At 45.5% G+C, this 16,276-nt stretch overlaps 1 protein-coding gene across 1 annotated transcript in view; it reads right to left on the bottom strand.

Annotated features, from left to right (window-relative positions):
- Positions 1–16,276, bottom strand: part of CFAP251 (cilia and flagella associated protein 251) — a 68,795-nt gene that overhangs the window by 48,967 nt on the left and 3,552 nt on the right. The window contains exons 3-7 of the mRNA XM_082853545.1: positions 15,500–15,910; positions 9,926–10,066; positions 7,437–7,546; positions 2,240–2,351; positions 1,902–1,982 (exon numbers count right to left, since the gene is read on the bottom strand). Of these exons, the coding sequence (XP_082709671.1) occupies positions 1,902–1,982; positions 2,240–2,351; positions 7,437–7,546; positions 9,926–10,066; positions 15,500–15,910 (855 nt within the window). The remainder of the gene's footprint in view (positions 1–1,901; positions 1,983–2,239; positions 2,352–7,436; positions 7,547–9,925; positions 10,067–15,499; positions 15,911–16,276) is intronic.

Genomic DNA, 16,276 nt, shown 5'->3' with positions numbered 1-16,276 from the left:
TACAGAAATCAGTTGAAGTTCTATACACTAACAATGAACATTCTGAGAAAAAAATTAAGAAAACAATTCCACTTAATAAAGCATCAAAAAAAATACTTAGGAATAAATTTAGCTGAGGAGGTGAAAGATTTGTACGCTGAAAACTACAAAATGCTGCTGCTGCTGAAAGAAATTAAAGAAGACGTAAATAAACAGAAAGACAGGGGCTTCCCTGGTGGCGCAGTTGTCAAGAATCCGTCTGCCGGGAGATCAGCTCGGTGCTTTGTGACGGCCTGGAGGGGTGGGATATGGAGGGTGGGAGGGAGGGAGACGCAAGAGGGAAGAGATATGGGAACATATGTATATGTATAACTGATTCACTTTGATATAAAGCAGAAACTAACACATCATTGTAAAGCAATTATACTCCAATAAAGATGTAAAAAAAAACCAAAGAATCTGCCTGCCAATGCAGGGGACACGGGTTCAAGCCCTGGCCCGGGAAGACCCCACATGCCACGGAGCAACTAAGCCCGTGTGCCACACCTACTGAAGCCTGTGTGCCTGGAGCCTGTGCTCCGCAACAAGAGAAGCCACCACAATGAGAAGCCCGCGCACCGCAACAAAGAGTAGCCCCCGCTTGCCACAACTAGAGAAAGCCCGCATGCAGCAACAAAGACCCAACACAGCCATAAATAAATAAATAAGTAAAATAAATCTATTAAAAAAGAAACAAATAAAATAAACAGAAAGACATCCATGCTCGTGGACTGGAAGACAATGCTGTTAAGATGACACGACTACCCAAAGCAATCTATAGATTCAATGCAATCTCTATCAAAATCCCCAACGCATTTTTGGTAGCAATAGAAAAACCCATCCTAAATACCCAGGTATGGCTGGTAGCTTTGAGAAGTAAGGAAATTGTGGGGGGCACTTCCCTGGCGGTTCAGTGGTTAGGACTCCGCGCTTTCACTGCCAAGGGTGCAGGCTTGATCCCTGGTCGGGGAACTAAGGTCCCACAAGCCATGCGGTGTGGCCAAAAAAAAAAAAAAAAAAACAAGGAAGGAAATTTTTTTGAGGGAGCAGAAGGAATGTTGGCGGAGGGAGAGCAGGAGAGACATAAAGCTGATAATGATGTGTGCCTTGCTGAGTCCAGTCACCCAGACCCCCTGCTTGGGTTCTGGTTCACACAAGCCATGTACATCCTTACCAGTGTCTGGTACACAGTAGGTACTCAATAAATGCAGGTGAATGACGGCTGCGAGCATGAATGAGACGATGCAGAGCAGCACAGTCAATGCTCTGGGTGCCCTCGGCAAGTCACCTCACGCAAATCGAGAATAATAACTCCCCTATATGCAGAGCAGTTCAGAACATGCTTCTAGAATAAGAAAGGCTGCTAGCTGGGTGAGTTTAGACCAATTATTTGATAGTTAATCGTAGTAATATGAATCCCACAGTAACGTGTTCTCAGCATGTTTGCATGGGTTACATGAGATACTGTATGCAAAGAACTTAGCACAATCTGGCACATAAGAGGTGATCAAAAAAATTAGCGGGGCTTCCCTGGTGGCGCAGTGGTTGGGAGTCCGCCTGCCGATGCAGGGGACGCGGGTTCGTGTCCCGGTCCGGGAAGATCCCACATGCCGCGGAGCGGCTGGGCCCGTGAGCCATGGCCGCTGAGCCTGCGCGTCTGGAGCCTGTGCTCCGCAGCGGGAGAGGCCACAACAGTGAGAGGCCCGCGTACAAAAGAAAAAAAAAAAATTAGCTATTATCATCAAAAATAAAATGAGATCATGGACAGGAGTTTTTTAAAAGCTCTTGGGCACCATAACAAAGCTCCAGTAAAACAAAAAGTAGTTTTGAACTGGCTTCAGCGTACCTTTAGGTGGATCTTCACAGGCTCGAAATGAACTCACCTGAAAACCATACTCTTTGGGAAGGTTAAGAGTGCAGGCCGGTGTTTCCACCGCTAAAGTCCACCTCCAGATGCAAACTTTCTGTAAGTGATGGCAGACAGAGGAGAGTGAGAAGATTCCTGAAGGGTACTGGAGGAACCTACACCTCTTGTGGTAAGCCAGTGACCTCCGCTAACTAAGCAAAGCACGGTAAGCTAAGCCGCAGGCAGGGAGCCCCTGACCGGTCACCCCCCTCCACCCAGAGAACCACAGACGCCACACGGCCTGAGCACAGCTGCTTGCGGGGACACTTGTGACGGGCGGGCCAGCCGCTGAAGCTGCCGTGACAAGCCCTGTACCTGGATCTCAGCGTCTGAGATGGTCGCCAGGTACTTGGCATCGTGGGTGATGGCCATGGCCCTGATGCCGCCACCTTCTGGGCAGCTGTCGAATATCGTGTGCACAGGAATGCTGCAAGACAGGACGGGGAACACCCAGGTCAGGAACAGAACAGCTACGGAGAAACAAACGTGGTCCACCCACATGATGGAAAGCTGCTCCGCCATAAAAAAGGAGTGAAGCACTGACACAGGCGACAACACGGATGAACCTTGAAACCATGGTGCTGAGTGAAAGAAGCCAGACACCAAAGGCTACAGATTGTATGAGTCCATTTATATCAAACCTCCAAGATAGGCAAATCCATAGAGGCGGAAAGCAGGTGCGTGTTTTCCAGAGGGTAGGGGAGCGGGATGTGAAGGCTGATGGTTTCAGGGTTTCCTTCTGCGGTGAAGAAAATGTTCTGCAACCAGATAAGAGGCGGTGGTTGCACCACACTGTGCATATACTAAATGCCACTGAGTTGTTCACTTTAAAATGGTTACTTTTATGTTATGTGAATTTTACCTCAAATTTAAAACAAAAACTAACTCAGGGCAGCACGTAAACATGCTATTTGTTCTCTCCTGGAGCTCTAGTCTCTCCTTCATTATCGAGCGCTGATTCTGTGCCAGGCGTGAAGGATGAGAACATGAAACAAGACGTCTAGGACACCATACTAGCTCTCAGGAAAGCCGGCGTCCTCCTCCAGAAGGGGGAGTGTAAACAAGCACAGGCTTTCTCGACAGCACCTTCCCTGCATCTGTCAAAATCCTCAATGCACAGACCCTAAGACTCGCCAATTCCACTTCTACAACTTTTTTTTCCCTAGAGAAATAATAGCAAAAGTAAACAGAGATAAATGCCAGTTCATGTTTATTGTGGCACTGCTTTAATAGCAAAAATCTGGAAACAACATAAATATCCATTAATACGGGATTTGTTTAAAAAATATCATGGTAAACCATACAATGAAAAAGCATGCCACCTTCAAAATGAATGAGGTAGATTTGGGAAAGTGACCAAAGTTTTGTGGAAAAAAGCAAATAGCAAAACAGTAGACGTAGCATCATCCTGAGAGAGAGAGAGAGGAGAGAGAGAGAGAGAGAGAGAGAGAGAGAGAGAGAGAGAGAGAGAGAGAGAGAGAGAGAGAGAGAGAGAGAGAGTGTGTGTGTGTGTGTGTGTGTGTGTGTGTGTAGAAAAAAGTCTGGAGGAATGAACTCCAAACTACATGGTGACTCTGGATATAGGTTTGGGTGAAGGGGGACTTACTTTTTTTTTTCTTACACGTCTGTATTGTGTCACTGGCAAGACTTTAGAACTGTAAGATGCAGACAAAGCCTTAACACACGCAGAATTTAATTAGATGATATCTGAATACCTGAGAGAGCCAAAGAAATGCAAGAAACAGCTGAAGCAATGATGGAAGTAAGCTGTGATGTGGTGGGGGTCCCTGACTCCCACTGGAAGAGTGGGTGGTAGGAAGACTTAATCCCGGAACGCGGGCTATGCAGACCCCCCGTTGGTTTTTCATTATGGAGACCTTGTTACAGCAAATATACACAGGCCTCAGTATGTCACACAGGCCTCAGTATGTCACATCGGTGTCCCAATTGGCTGGAACCAAGTCTGTGCCCTAGCTGAGGACCTGTCTGGTTCTCTGTCACTTGAGATATTTTATCCCACTGAGACGTGGCCCCAAAAATTGCCTTGGGAAGGGAGTCCTAAAGTTGTTGGGAATGACATAATGACGTTCTTCGTGGGAAGGTGTACCTCATCCCCAGGGATATTTAGAATTAAATGCAGAGAAGATAAGTCAGTTGGACCTGTACTCTTAACATATTTGTGATAAGAGAATTTGTTCCTTTTTTTAAGAATGGGTCATGTTTAAGAGAATTTAACATATTAGAGTCTCTAACAGATTAATTTGTGATTCTAATTGAAAGTCTGTAGTTGATTTAGACTTGTGATTTTAAATTCAAATTGTATTAGGTTTATAAACAACACTTGAACACTTAAGAGAACTTAGGACTTGCCATATTTATGTCTAATTTATTAGATTTACAAGAATTACTTAAGTACTGGTGAAGGATTTATTTGTTAATCAGACTACTAAAGAACTTAAAGATGAAACTGAATATATTCAATTTCTAAATGCAGTTTAAAACGTTTAAAAGGAGTTAATAAAATTTGTGAGACCAAACATTAATCAAAGCCCCCTTATAGGCAATTGCAAAAATACGCTAGATTTACGGAGTAAGATTTAAGTTGAACTAATAATATCTCAAGGAAGAAGTACCGTTTATCACTTTAATAAGGTGAATATTAATTCTAAAACCAGAGAATCCTTTCTGGGTTCCCAGAGTCATCATTTGCAATATCATAAAACTCATATTGACATATCATTTTAATTGTTAACCACAGATACACTTCACTTTGTAATTTTAAAAAATGACTGCCAGAGTCACCTCCGGTCTAGTGGGGGAGACAGCTCTATAAACAAGAAAAAAGCAAAGGATAAACACTGTTTGAATGGAGGCCAGCTCTGCCTGGGGCAGGGGAGCTGTCAGCAAAGGCTTGAGAGAAGAGAGGCACCAGAGGGGCCCATCCTTCCTGCCTCAGGACTTCCTGATGCAGGAGATGACTTTCCCTCGTGTGTGTCAGGTGGATGTGCCATTTCTTGCAGCTGAAAAGCATGTAATCGCTAGAGATGACCGCTAGGCAAGCAGACGGGAATTTGATTTCGTGGGGGAAGTGTTCGCACGGCTAGGATGTGAGCGTGTACTCCCTGTAACAAGGGCTGAGCTGACAACGGGCAGCAGGGGAGCCCGTTAGGATTTTGCGCATGGGAAAAGATCACGCTCAAAATGTTGTAGAGAAAAACCATATGATGATATATGATGATGGCCATACATGTGTATTTTTTTTTTTGGCCTCGAGGCAGGCAGGATCTTAGTTCCCTGACCAGGGATCAAACCCGTGGCCCCTGCAGTGGAAGCACGGAGTCTTAACTACCGGACCACCAGGGAAGTCCCCTTACACATGTGCATTTAAAACAACATCAGGGGGCTTCCCTGGTGGCGCAGTGGTTGGGAGTCCGCCTGCCAATGCAGGGGATGCGGGTTCGTGCCCCAGTCCGTGAGGATCCCGCGTGCCGCGGAGCGGCTGGGCCCATGAGCCATGGCCGCTGAGCCTGCGCGTCCGGAGCCTGTGCTCCGCAACGGGAGAGGCCACAACAGTGAGAGGCCCGCGTACCGCAAAAAAAAAAAAAAAAAAAAAATCAACAGATGAATGGATAAACAAAATGTGTTATATCCATGCAATGGAATCTTAAACAGCTAAAAAAAGGAATGGAGTACTGATTCATGCTACAACATGGAAGAATTTTGAAAATATTATAAGTAAAAGAAGCCAGACACAAAAGCCACATATTGTATGATTCCACGGACATGAGATGTCCAGAATAGGCAAATCTTTACAGCTAGAAAGTAGATTAGAGGTTGAGGGGAGGGGAGAATGAGGAATTCATTAGTTCAGATTTTCTGGTTGGGTGCTGTGAGTGTTCTGGAAATAGTGGTGATGGCTGCACAACACTGTGAATGTAATTAATGCCAGTGAATTGTATATACATTTAAAAGTGGTTCAGTGTCACGGAGGCTGGGTTGAAGAGCGAAACTGCAGTGGGGGAGATCGGTCAGGAGGCTACTGCAATGGCCCAAGCAGGAGAGGGTGGGCAGAGGCGGTGGATGTGGGTTCAGAAGTTATTTGGAGGTAGAGGTGCAGGACTTTTGGACATTTTAGCAGGAGATGCCCACGGGACATGCAGGTGGACTGTCCTCCAGCAGCTTCCCCATCAGCAGACAGGAAACACTGAGATGGCTGTTGAGAGTAAGATGGCGCAGTTTCAAACCCTGGCTCTGCTCCTGCCTGGCTGGAGAACATCACCAACAGCATCCTCACGCCCTGAGGCCACAGCTAAGGAATGGCCAGAGGAGGATGAGGCTGAAAAGAGTCTGAGAGGGAACAGACAGCAAGCAGGATGAGGACCAGGGGACATGGTGTCAGAGGGGCCAGGGGAAATGATTAGGTAATATGGCCCTATGGAGGCCACCGGTCACCTGGGAGAGAGCAGTTCCTGTGTCACAGAACATTCAACATAACTTCTTCCTAAACTTCTTCTCCACCTGGACTCGTCCAGCCCCCACCTCACCCCATCCCACCCCCTACACACCCAACCAAGGCCTTACAATCTTGTCAGTGAATCTAGCACTACTCTCTGCCTCTAGGACCAGGAATTACGAAAGGACACACATCTGTGAGCATCTATCCTGGGCCAGGTGCTGTGCTCTGATCTTCCTAACAATCTGGTAGGGTAAGTAAAGTAGATCAAATAGCGCCCCCTCGAAATTCATTCCACCCAGAACCTCAGAAGCGAGCTTATACAGAAAGAGAGTCTCTGCGGATGTAATTAGTTAAGATGAGGTCATACTGGTTAGGGTGGACCCTAAACCCAATGACTGGAGTCCTTATAAAAGAGAAGACCTTACAGAGAGACACAGAGGGGGAAACGCCACATGAAGATGGAAGCAGAGGCTGGAGTGACGTGTCTACAGGTCAAGGACCACCAAGGATGCCAGCAACCACCCAAAGGAGGAGGGGAGCATGGGACAGATACTCTCTCAGGGCCCCAGGAGCTCCCTGCAGACTCCCCAATTTCAGACATTTGGCCTCATGAACAGTGAGAAAATAAATTTCTGTGATTTTAAGCCACCCAGATTGGGGTAATTTCTTACAGAGCCCAGGGAAATGAAGACAGTAAGTACGATTAGTCTTTTTTTTTTTTTTTTTGGGCAGATGGTGAAAGTCACATAATTTCTCCGGGTCTCCCAGCTGGGTGAGTGTGAGTTAGCCTCCCTCAACCCTGTCTGCCTGGGGGCCACCGACAAACCAAGTTTCTGGGCTTAGAGAGCCAAGAATCACCCATGGGAAATTCACCAAAGTAATGTCATCCCAACAGGCCTTGAGGCAGTAAGACAACCTCCCCTGAGAACCTCGCCCCTCGCCCTGCCTCCCAGCACCAGCTTCTGTATCCCTGGACCAGCATGACTCCTTTTTTTGCGGGTCACGGTGGCAGACACTGTACAAAAACGCGGGGGGAAGTGGCTACGACATGCCTACCCCGTGAAGCAGTCCCATATGATTATCAGGCATTCGGGCCCTTTGTCAGCCGTGGCGACCCAGCGCCTGTCTTCACTGATGCAGAGGCAGGAGATGACGTTGGGGTGGCCCTGCAGACGTGGAGAGAAGTCGCTCTGAGACAGGGGTTGGGGGGGGGCCCAGCCCTGGCACCAGCAGGAAAGGCGGGGCCCCGGAGGCACACCTGAGCTCCCTTTCCAGATGCCGCTGGCTGAAAATCCTACTCCCACCCACCTTCCCTGGTGTTTCTCTACAGCCAGAGGTTTTCAAACTTCCCCTCAAAACACTCTCAGGGTAAGCTGCACTCCCTGCAAGAACAGTGGCTTCCTAGGGGTCGAGGCGTATACCCGACTCTGAGCCCACGGTGAGAATACATGTCCAGGTCCCCCCACCTCCAGCCCCCTCGAACCTCCCTACCAGCCTCATCTCCCCCAAAACTGCTCACTCAGGTCACTGAGCAGCTCTGGAACCAAAGCCTCCTCACGGGCCTCTGCTTTCACTCGTATCCTCCTACGACCTTCCCCACACAACAGAGGAATCTTCTGGAAACACAAACAAGATGGCAGCCGGGAAACAACCCCTGTTTCCCTCCTTCCGTGTCACCCCTCGCTCACTCTGGCCTCTGTCTGGGCCTCATGCACGAGGCCTGAAAACTCGGAGCTCTGTCTGTCTGGGATGCTGCTCCCCGGCAAAACGGCCCCGGGCTAGCTCATGCTCAGCCTTCAGGTCTTGGCACAAACAGCACTTTTTTATTCCCTGCCCACCCAATCCAGAGGAATCTCCTCTCACCCTGATGCTTCCCTCTTAGAGCATTTTCACGTTTCCTTTCGAGCAACTGTTAAAATCTTTAGGTATATGCTTCTGTGTTCACTTGTTTAACGACTGTCTCTCCATGAGGGGGGACTAGATCTATGTTGTTCATGACTACAGACCCATCACCTGAAACATAGTGGTTATGATAAATACACCTGGGATGAATGAACGAACGAACAAATGGCCAAGGCCACTCCCAGCCATCCAATTCTGCGGAGGCTGGACGCCTTCCTACTTCTCAGCCCCTCTGCCCCGCCCGCCCCCCTGACTCTGAGCCTGCCCACCACACTGTGCTTTCTCCCCCTGCCGCTACCTCTGTGCTCAGTGCTACACATTCAACTAAGCTCTGAGAAGGGCTGCTTGCTGACTGTGTGTGTATTTCAGGACTTCTAGAAAGCAAATTCCTTAAGTTACACCCACGTGTCTTGGATCCCTGGCACGATGCTGAATACTGGCTGAGCTCTTGGAAAATACTTTGTGAAGTTTCTGATCTAGGCATTGACTAAGGAAGGTCCTTATATGTCAACTGAAAAGGGTAACATGGAACTGTTTACCGGGTTAACTAGTGGAAAGTCGGACACCAGGAAAACGTGACATTTGGACAGGTAAATGATGAAAAAGGGGTCAAAAACATCCGGAACAGAGGAGGCAGAGCACTGAGGGGAAGGCAGGCATGTGGGGCATTCGGGGAGGCACAGAGCAGGGTGTAAATAAAGCCAGGTGCTAGAGAGAGGAGACAGGAGGAAAGACTGACCCACTTAATGCTTTGAAGTCAGGAGACCTGGATGTAAGACCTGGCTTCAGCATCTGCTAGCACAGCCTTGGGCAAGTCAGCTAAATTCCTCTGAGCCTCAGTTTCCTCTCCTGTGAAATGGGAATATTAACACTCACTTCTCAGCAGGAGTAGGAGGATCAAAGCCCTTTGAGCCCTGGAAAGGAGTCTGAGTGTTAATTAGGTCCGAATCCCTGCCCTTTGCATCTCACGATAGTCCTGTGGAGACAACATGGTCTCTCCTGACCACGTTTTTACAGAAATGTAAAAAATACAGATGCTTTAGATTCTAGTTACTATAAAATTAAAGTCAACTGCTATTCTGATTAGAATCAGAGAGAAAACGAACAATAAAATGTGTTCCTAAAAAAAAATTTGCTATGGTTCAGAAGAGAAGAGGGAAAATGTGTATGAGATGGAATGAAGTTGACCCCTGAAATAAAAACCAAAGTGCTGGACTTCCCTGGTGACACAGTGGTTAAGAAGCCACCTGCCAATGCAGGGGACACTGGCTCGAGCCCTGGTCCGGGAAGATCCCACATGCCGCGGAGCAACTAAGCCCGTGCGCCACAACTGCTGAGCCTGCGCTCTAGAGCCCGCGAGCCACAACTACTGAGCCCACGTGCCACAACTACTGAAGCCCGCGCAACTAGAGCCCATGCTCCGCAACAAGAGAAGCCACCGCAATGAGAAGCCTGCGCACCACAACAAAAAGTAGCCCCTGCTCGCCGTAACTAGAGAAAGCCTGCACACAGCAACAAAGACCCAACGCAGCCAAAAATTAATTAATTAATTAATTAATTAAAAAGCAGCAACAATAACAACCAAAGTGCTGTATTCAGGTTAAAAACAACCTCTTTCACTTGAAGTAAGAAAACCTGCAAACCTGAAGATGGTGCTGGTTATTCTTGAAGACATTGTAGATGACCGCAGTGTTAGCACTGGCATACAGAAGAACTCTCTGGTTTTCATCTTGAATGTAGTAAACAGGAAGGGAACTGTTCCATCCGAACGACCAGGTCATGGCCTGGAAGACAAAGGTAAAACCGGGAAGACGCTACGGTGCACGAACCCAGAGCTGTGATGCCGGGTACTCCCAGCCTGAGTCCTGGAGGAGAAGGATTCACATCATCAGCCAATGAGAGACATCACCTTGAGAAGTCCTCAAGAGCACGCTACACCGTGGATGACGCCTGAAAATGTGATGCTACGTGAAAGGAGCCAGATGCAAAGGACCACACACTGTGTGACTCCATCTACATAAAATGTCCAGAATAGGCAGATCCGTAGAGACAGAAAGCAGATGAGTGGTTGCCAGGGGGTGAGGGGAGGGGGAATGGGGAGCGACTGCTTACTGCGTATGGGTTTCTTTCTGGGGCGATGGAAATGTTCTGAGAACAGGCTACAAACCAATCAACTGTATACTGGAAAAGGGAAATTTTCAGACATAGAAAACAAACTTATGGTTACAAAAGGGGGAAGGGGGGGTGGGAGGGATAAATTAGGAGTTGGGGATTAACAGATACACACTACTATGTATAAAATAGATAACCAACAAGGACCTACTGTATAGCACAGAGAACTATACTCAATATCTTGTAATAACCTATAAGGGAAAAGAATCTGAAAAAGAATATATATATATATATATATACATATGTATACATATGAATCACTTTGCTGTACCCCTGAAACTAACACAACATTGTAAATCAACTATATTTCAACAAAAATAAATTTTAAAAACTTTAATTTTAAAGGGTAAACTTTACAAGGATGTGGAGAAACTGGGACCCTTGTGCGTTACTGGTGGGAGTGTGAAATGGTGCAGCTGCTGTGGAAAACAGTACGGAGGTTCCTCAAAAAACTGAAAATACAATTACCATATACTCCAGCAATTACACTTCTGGGTATCTACCCCAAAGAACAGGAAACAGGGTCTCAAAGAGATATGTGTACACCCGCGTCCATAGCAGCATATTTCACAGTAACCAAAAGGTGGAAAAGAAGCCAGTGTCCATCAACAGATGAATGGATAAACAAAAGGTGAGTATTATTCAGCCTCCAAAGGGATGGAGATTCTGACACATGCTCCGACATGGACGAACCTTGAGGATATTATATAAGTAAAATACACCAGTCACAAAAAGACAAATATGAACTGAATGGTTCCACTTATATGAGGTCCCTAGAGTAGTCAAATTCATAGAGACAGAAAGTAGAAGGGCAGTTAGCCAGGGACCGGGGTGGGGTTGGGGAGCTGGTGTTTGTGGGTACAGTGTGTGTTTCACAAGATGAAGAGGGTTATGGGGACGGGTGATGATGGTGGCTGCACAACCATGTGAATGTGTTTAATACCATTGAGCTTTTACACATAAAAATGGTTAAGGTGGTAAATTTTATGTTATGTGCCTTTTACCACAATCTTTTAAGAAAAAGTTAAGAGGCTGGATTTTATGGATGGGAATTCTACCTCGATTTGAAAAGAAAAGCTACGTGGTGCTTACACAGGCGTGTTTGCTGTGTAAGAATTCAATGAGTTCTACACTTGCGTGTGCTCTTTCTGTTTATACGTTATATTTCAATAAAGACGTTTCCTTTAAAAAAAGAAAGTCTTCAACAGTAAATAGAAACAACTTCCTATTCATCTTCTCCCCAGGACCTAGACCCAGCTCAGTACCAGACACACAGTGAGCACTTAATGTCGTGAAATTCAATTTACTGAACGAGAGTACGTAGAATGGACAAGTTATAATAAAGTCACTAAGTAACTTCATAAGAAAGGCAATTATTCAGCCTGGGTATTTGTTCCTTATACACGATTTTCCCTGGAAGGATAAAGTATAAAAGAGACAAAATTCCCTCAGGAGGATTAAAAATTCCACACTGCCAGGAACAAGTCCAAAATAAAAATTTCATGAAATGAAAAATAATAGGTACTATAAATCCAACTACTGCTTCCAATTCAATAGTAGTTTGTTTATGTATATTTTTGTATTCAACGTCTCTTACAAAAATTATGGATAAACTGTGGTACATTCATACAATGGAATATTATTCAGCAATAAAAAGAAATGAGGTTGCAGGCCATGAAAAGATGTGGAGGAACCTTAAATGCATGTTGCTAAGTGAAAGAAGCCAGCCTGAAAAGGCCACAAACTGTATGATTCCAACTACATGACACTGTGGAAAAGGCAAAACTATGGAGACAATAAAAATCAATGGTTGTCAGGGGCTTGTGGTGAGGGGGATAAGGGGGAGGGAGAGATGAACAGGTAGGGCACAGGACATTTTTAGGGCAGTGAAACTACTCTGTATCAAACAACAATGGTAGATACATGTCATTATGCATTTGTCAAAGCCCAGAGAATGTACATCACAGAGTGAACCCTAAGGTATAAACTATGGACTTTAGGTAATTCTAATTCATCCATATTGGCTCATCAATTGCGACAAATGTACTGCACTAATGCAAGATGGTAATAATAGAGGAGACGAGGGGGGAAGGAGGCACAAGGGAGTATGTGGGAATTCTCTGTGTTTTTCATTCCATTTTTCTATAAACCTAAAACTGCCCCCAAATAATAAAGTCTATTTAAAAAATTAACCAAGGCTGATGTGGTAGAGTATTTAAAGTGATGGCTAAGTGATTAGTTACCAAAAATCAGTGGGTTATGTTGGAGCATAGAAATGAAATCTGGTGAAGAGATTTCCCTGGCGGTCCAATGGTTAAGACTCCGAGCTGCCACTGCAGGGGGCGCGGGTTCCATCCCTGGTAGGGGAACTAAGATCCTGCATGCCTCACGGCCGAAAGAAAGAAAAATAAAGAAATGAAATCTGGTGAGTTTCCTTTCTGATCTTTGAATGATACTTAAGGTTCAATTGATGTACCGTATATTTCTCCCAAGACAGAGTGGGCAACGTGGCCGATTTCTCTCTCCTACACCCTTCATTCCCCATTCTCTCCTGATTCCATCTGCTCATTCGCTGTAATTTATATTTATATTTAGGTCTTTTATTGTGTGGGTGTGAGTGGTAGAATCACGGAATCATAATTGCCTCAAGCTGCAACTTCTAGGAACGGAACTATTTCATATCTGGCTGGTTCTTAAGAGCCAATTTCTTCAAGTGAGATGGTTCTTTTGGAAACCTGCTAATTCTAAAAGGCCTTATAGTCGTCCTGGAAATTTATTTTGAGATTTAACAGATTAGTTATAAAAAGAAAACACTCTTAACTAGACTCCTGTCTCCAGGTAAACCTCTTTCAAGGTCAAAACTAGGCTGACCTCACTCAGTAGTAACAGAACTTCCTTGCTTGAGCAGCCCTCACGTTAACCGAAATCACACAGTACTAACACTCATCGCATTTTGCACTACTTTTAACACTCATGGCGAATGATGATGGAGACAGCCACCTCTTACATCAATCTTCTTCTAAAACATGGTCATCTGGAAAACAAAACTTTATTGTCAAAATCAGATTTCACTGTATTTGATAGTTATATGATTCCTTCTCATAAACACATGATACCTTGTTACTTGGCTGGAGGTGGTATTCACGGTTAGGTCTATTTACCATGAGCACTGCGAGTTATTACAGGCCTTTGGGATAAGCTGGGGGAGCCCAAAGGAAAAGGAGGATGCTGCGAGCACAGAGATGGAGGGGCACACACTCACTGAAGCACCTTTGGTGAGAGCAAGAAATTAGAAACAGCATGAATGGCCATCAATAAGGAAACAGCTGAATTTAAAATGAGGAAGTGGATATACACGTACTGATACAAAAAATCCTCTAAGACATGTTAAGTGCAAAAACATTTATGCACAAATGCAGAATATCTCACTGCAAAAACGAACAACTAAAAACACAAAACGTGTGCATGTGTGCGCACAGATACATGTTTACATATGTACCAACAAAGGTCTGGAGAGATACAGTTATACCAAACTGCAACAGTAGTCACCTCAGGAAAATGGGATTGGGATGGGAGTGTGTTCGAGAAGAGGAATCTTTGCCTTTGTATATTTTTTTTTATAAAGAGCACTAATTCATTTTAACAAAAAGAAGAAACAATAAAGGTGAAAGGAAAGGAAAAAGAAAGACGGCGCACCCAAAGAGCTAAGCAAACCTGCAAAGAGAGAAGGCCTAGGAAAGTTTGGTTCTGCGGTGAGTCCAAGGCTAACGGGGGCCCAGACCTGTGCAGTGGCTTTTGTCAAGTCCAGGTAGCTGGGGCCTGGATAAAAAGATCGCTTGCTCTAATTAGTGATGTTACCTGATTTCTGGTTAGTTGGCTAAACAAGACAAATGTCTTCATGGGCTCTAAAACTCAATTATTCTTGGGACTTCCCTGGCAGTCCAGTGATTAGGACTCTGAGCTTCCACTGCAGAGGGCAAGGGTTCAATTTCTGATTGGGGAACTAAGATCCAACATGCCGCTCAGTGTGGCCAAATAAATAAATAAACTCAATTATTCTTTCTTTCAGACTGAGCAACTGCAAGCTTGAACCTTTAACTCCATTGCTCAAAGTCAGCCAAATCTACAGAAAGGAGGCTGTCAGTTCTCTGCACTTCCCCCTCGGCATCCTTCCGTCACCACCACCAGCACAACCGTCACCACCATCACCTAGTTGTTAACACTTGTCAAGTGCTCACTCTGTGTTAGGAACTGCATTAAGTACACACAGTCCATCACTTACAAATCTTCCAAAGGCATGAATCTACGGTGGGGGGAGAAAAAAAGATGAATCCTAGGAAACAATTTTCAGAAAGTAGCAGATGGAGGAAGAAAGAAGGAGAAGGGAAAAAAAAAAACCCTCCTCTTCCTTCTCTTGGCAAATGATAATATTTTTACCCTCGCAGATGGCGCCTCCCTGGAACACTGTCAGCGGCAGCAAAGGCAGACTCCTTTGGACCGCCTGGTGCTTTTCCCGGTGGCTTTCACTTTTCCAGACCTTTGACTTACTGATCTATCTTGGGATGGATAGTTTTAGGAACCTGTGGTGGTCTTAGGAGCTGGTAAAGGGATCAAGCCAGTTACAGCAGAAGAGGCGAGAAGAGGAGGGAAAGGCAAGGAATTGGTGGTATGGAGGAGGAGTATCATGATGTGGGAGAGAGAGAGGGAAAGGGAGGGAGAGAGACAGATGGAGCGAGAAGAGAGGGGAAAGGGGAGAGGTCGATTCTGAGTCTCCCCCAAGAAAACAGCGTCCTATACAACGGACAAACCACGTGTGGAATTTCCTGCCTGCAGAGCAACGCTGCTGAACCCAGATGCAGCGTTCCTGTCCACATACTGTCACACATGTCCAGCCACAGCTCCAAACTGAACTTTACAAAGACACAGGTCTGTGATTAGCTTAAAAAGGAGCTTTCTGGTGGTATTTTTTTCCATATGCATAAAATTCCCCTATTTCACAATACTCTCAAAACACTGGGGGAAATTTAAAAGCATGTTGCACTTACCAAGGGATACACGTTGGCACCGTCATCCTTTTGGAACAAAATGTCCTCGGTGGCAGTGGAGACCAGTGACCCCTTAGGGATCCTTGCTTTGGGCTGGAATTCTTTTTCTTTTTTCTCATTTACGTATAATACTCTTGTTTCTTTTCTCCCTTCTCTCTTTTCTGGCTCCAAGTCTCCCCTTTCTGGTTCCAAGTGTCTCTTTTCTTGTCCCAGTTCATCTTGGGGCCTCTGGTCGGTTCTCTCTGCAAGCTCGCCCGAAGGCTGCTTTTCAGGGGAACTAAGCTGTTGTCCCGCAGAAGTGGTTAGATCCAAATCAAGAAACTCTAATTGCGAGGCCATGCTTGGAAGTTCGAATGTTTCCAAAAGCTCTGATTGTAATGAATGCTTTGACTCTCTACCACTATAGGTTTTCTTAAAAAAGAAATAGAAAGGAGATTGTGATTCCAAATACAGTACACGCTGCTACATGCCCTCATTTAGTTTCCTTTCTCTTCCTAATCAGCCAGTCTTAGTGTTAGCCTCACATCGGAATTATGAAGCACTTTTTAAAAAGAGCCTGGGACATTCTGTACTCAAATAACATGAATCGTGGGTGTGTCAGGTTTATCCTTGGCCTACTAGCAGACCCACAACAGCAAAATTATTCTTCTAAGTGGCACTGGTGGCCTCCAAAAGCACCACAGAGCCACAGAGAGTCACTTCTCCTTGGACCAGAGGTGATTTCTACAGGCTGTTTAGACAAGCACACTCCAGCTAACCCCTGTCCTTTAAGTCAGC

This window comes from Leucopleurus acutus, assembly GCF_964270905.1.
Source record: "Leucopleurus acutus genome assembly, chromosome: 13".
Taxonomy (NCBI): domain Eukaryota; kingdom Metazoa; phylum Chordata; class Mammalia; order Artiodactyla; family Delphinidae; genus Leucopleurus; species Leucopleurus acutus.
This window is presented reverse-complemented; position numbering and strand designations above follow the sequence as displayed.